Source organism: Littorina saxatilis, linkage group LG9 (genome assembly GCF_037325665.1).
Source record: "Littorina saxatilis isolate snail1 linkage group LG9, US_GU_Lsax_2.0, whole genome shotgun sequence".
Taxonomy (NCBI): domain Eukaryota; kingdom Metazoa; phylum Mollusca; class Gastropoda; order Littorinimorpha; family Littorinidae; genus Littorina; species Littorina saxatilis.
In genome coordinates, this window is record NC_090253.1 from 10942687 (window position 1) to 10946069 (window position 3383).

The 3383-nt window shown below is 42.9% G+C and overlaps 1 protein-coding gene across 1 annotated transcript; it reads right to left on the reverse strand.

The window, feature by feature from the left end:
• LOC138977088 (uncharacterized) lies at positions 1–2686 on the reverse strand. The gene is made up of 3 exons (XM_070349998.1): positions 2654–2686; positions 520–1188; positions 1–228 (listed from the first exon to the last, which is right to left on the reverse strand). Exons 1-3 carry the CDS (start codon positions 2684–2686, stop codon positions 1–3), a joined length of 930 nt encoding a protein of 309 aa, XP_070206099.1.
• Positions 2687–3383: the final 697 nt, after the last annotated feature.

Below are 3383 nucleotides of genomic sequence, written 5' to 3' on the forward strand. Positions count from 1 at the left end.
TTAAAACACATTACCTAAGACCCACCTGGCCACGATGTCCAGATACTTTTCATCAGTGAGCAGAGTGTCCTCAGTATAGGCCATCCTGTGTTGCCACCAGGTCCTCAGCTGTGATAACACGGCGGGTGTCACGTGCCAGTACGATGCAGGCTGGGACAATTGGTCAGAGCAACAGCACAGCTGGACGGCCTCCACTGCATTGGCCGCAAACAGGCTTCCACAGACAGTCTTGGAAAGATATGTACCAAATTATCATTGTGTGCGTAGGTAAAACGCAATGTTGTAAAGGTTTTACGTACATGTACATTGTATTAAGCACACACACACACACACACACACACACACACACACACACACACACACACACACGCCAACACACACACACACACACACAAACACACACACACACACACACACACACACATGCGTGAACTTCACCCCCGCACATATAACTACTTCTTAATGTCTGTTTCCTGTGCCGGCTTGCTGCTTTGTGACTGTTTTTGTGTTAATGAATACCTGTCGTAACAATGGAGCATTATCCAAGACCCGCTGCAGCTGCCGTGAGGAGACGTAAGGCAGGAAGAGAGTTTTCCTCACAGTCAGGCCCGGCTGGATGTCAAATACAAGATGCCGTACTACTTTCTCGGACCTGTCCAGCTGCTCGACCGCCTTCACCACCACATTGGCAACGTAAGCATCGGCCGGGGGCTGTGGGTTCTGTGGACACGCCTGGATCTGTCCGACAGGCTTTATTATCCCTATCAAAATCCCGTGTTGTCGGTGGATCAACAGAAAATCTGTTTCGCCCCGAGAATCTTCTTCCTCATTTCTTAGATGAGTTTCGAGGTCTGACAGTCCTAGGTGCTGAGCAGCTGCTGCATAGTATGAAGGTTTGTTACAGCAGTTGCCGACACTGACCCGAGACAGGATGAACATGGCCTCCTGACGACTGTTTCCAAGTTCTTCCAGGTTGACCATCACGTGGTTTTGAACAAAGTCATCCCCGAAGTCGCTCTCCTGTCCAGGACCAGGTACCAGTTTGTACCGTGATGTACCAGGTATAATGCCTTTGGCGTAGTGTACTGAAGGCACTGAGTATATACGAGTGAGAGCATTTGGGTAAAGTGCGGTGACTCTGTGTCGCAAGTCGGAGGAAGACGTCTGATCTGATGATTTGGGTAAACTCTGTTTTAAAAAAATCAAAAACTAGACGTACATGTTTTGAATGTCAAACATTGCATTCAGTTCAACCAGAGAAAAAAAGAAAGAGAGAGAGAGAGAGAGAGAGAGAGAGAGAGAGAGAGAGAGAGAGAGAGAGAGAGAGAGAGAAAGAGAGAGAGAGAGATACAGAGACAGAGAGACAGAGAGGGGGAGAGAAAGAGAGAGAGAGAGACGAAGTACCGAGAGAGAGAGAGAGAGAGAGAGAGAGAGAGAGAGAGGGAGAGAGAGAGGGAGAGAGAGAAAGAGAGAGAGAAAGAGAGAAAGAGGAAGTACCGAGAGAGAGAGAGAGAGAGAGAGAGAGAGAGAGAGAGAGAGAGAGAGAGAGAGAGAGAGAGAGATATGGATGGATGTTTTACTGTACTAATCAATGGATTGTTTTTGACAACTTTCAGACAAAAGGAATTAGTGCTTAAACTGGAAATAAGTCAGATTGTATGAGGCAAAGTTCAAGTTCAAGTTTATTAGTCCATAACCCATGGGGGCATTTTGAACAATAAATACAATCAATACAATCATGATATATGCTCATATAATAAATAAAACTAAAAAAATTAAAAAAATAAAAAAAAATTCGAAGGTGAAGGCGAATGTTTATTTCAACAAACACTATGTGTATGTACAAGGGGGGAGAAAAACATTCACAGGTGAACAATGTGGACGCCAACTTGACCGTCAGGAAGCAAAGCAACACATGGAACAAAAACAAAAAGAGAAAACAAAAACAGCAAGATAAAGACAAGGATAGTTACGTTATTCAATCACATCAGTCTTTTTCACAATTGTTTTTCTCTATGTCTTAACGCGTAGAACACGTAATTTGACAATGCATCAGTGATAGCTTGTTGTCACAATGCACACTGATGAGTTGGAAAACTGATCAAGGTCAAAACAAGCACTTATGTACGTTTTTCGAATTTCATTGTAGGCTAGGCATTTTAAAGTGGTTTTCGTTTTCAGACTTTTCTTCCGTTGATTTACAAAATGTACAATTTCTGGATTTAACGCACTCGGGATTATAGCGCAGTTTATTTACCTTCAATGGTGTAATGCCAAGTCTGAACATTCTGTATATTTTGCGTATGTATTGATTTTCAACAAGAACAAGATACTTTTCTTTTTTCAAATTATCATTTGAAGCCCCATTTTAGAACCGAGTCTGAAGATCTGAGTTGGAACGTGATTAATGACATCCAGATGCACAACTGACACCTACACCCACCATATGCAAGTGTCTGGCAACACATGTGTGATAACCTGGACGATGGTGATCTCACCGATTACTAGACACAAGAAAAGAAGGGGAGAACACTTGTCCTCCTGTCCCTTCGTGTGTCAGTACTCAGAAAAGTGTGTGTGTGTGTGTGTGTGTGTGTGTGTGTGTGTGTGTGTGTGTGTGTGTGTGTGCCTGTGAAGAATTTCCAGTGGGTACTGTTGATGGACTGAGGTCCATTTCCGTATCCATGTTTAATACTTGTGTTTTGCATATATACGCATGGGAGGCTATGTTGCAGCTAGCTCCGCCCTATCATGAGTTGTTCCCCTTGTCGTCTTCGAGAGTAAAGATGTCGGAACTAGAAGCCTCTAGTCTGTCCTTAGGCTTTGTTTGTCTGTCCAAGTCAAGTTAACATGGTGGTAACACCTGAAGTGTAAAGGAGACCATCTTAGATACTGGGTAACACCCGCAAATTGTTGAGGTGCCTCTGTAATTTTGCAATTTATTTCAATCACGCTTTCTGGTGTCTAAAATAGGCAGTGTGGGATCACTGTATATACATTCTAGTATTTAAAAATGACATTTGATTATGTGCAAAGTAAATAATTATTTTATGATAGACGTAGAAACTTTGGAAATAGGTGTCAAAATGGCGCTGAAAAGCGGGACACAGAGACCCCACGCATCTTTGTTGAAAGCTGAGGCAAAAATCATAGAGCTCTAAAGCACTTGAAGTTGTAAAGTAAGTTCATTTTGAAGTAGGCATTAAAGAAAATGTTTTTTGACTTAGGGTATTCAAGAGAAGCGAAGGGGAAAAAAGTACATTCGTTCGTCACATTCGTGTCCAGAGGGGGCCCTCTCACAATCATGAAGACACGTCACCTCACCTGTGTAAACTCATGCTATGTGGGAGTTGAAATCATGTGCAAAATGTCATACTTTCGAT

Bases quoted from the DNA above. Each gene is read 5' to 3' on its own strand.
- LOC138977088 (XM_070349998.1), bottom strand. From the start codon at position 2,686: ATGGATACGGAAATGGACCTCAGTCCATCAACA. The intron at 1,189-2,653 runs GTACCCACTGGA...TTTTTAAAACAG, and splicing joins TGGACCTCAGTCCATCAACA to AGTTTACCCAAATCATCAGA. The intron at 229-519 runs GTATTCATTAAC...TATCTTTCCAAG, and splicing joins ATGCTCCATTGTTACGACAG to ACTGTCTGTGGAAGCCTGTT.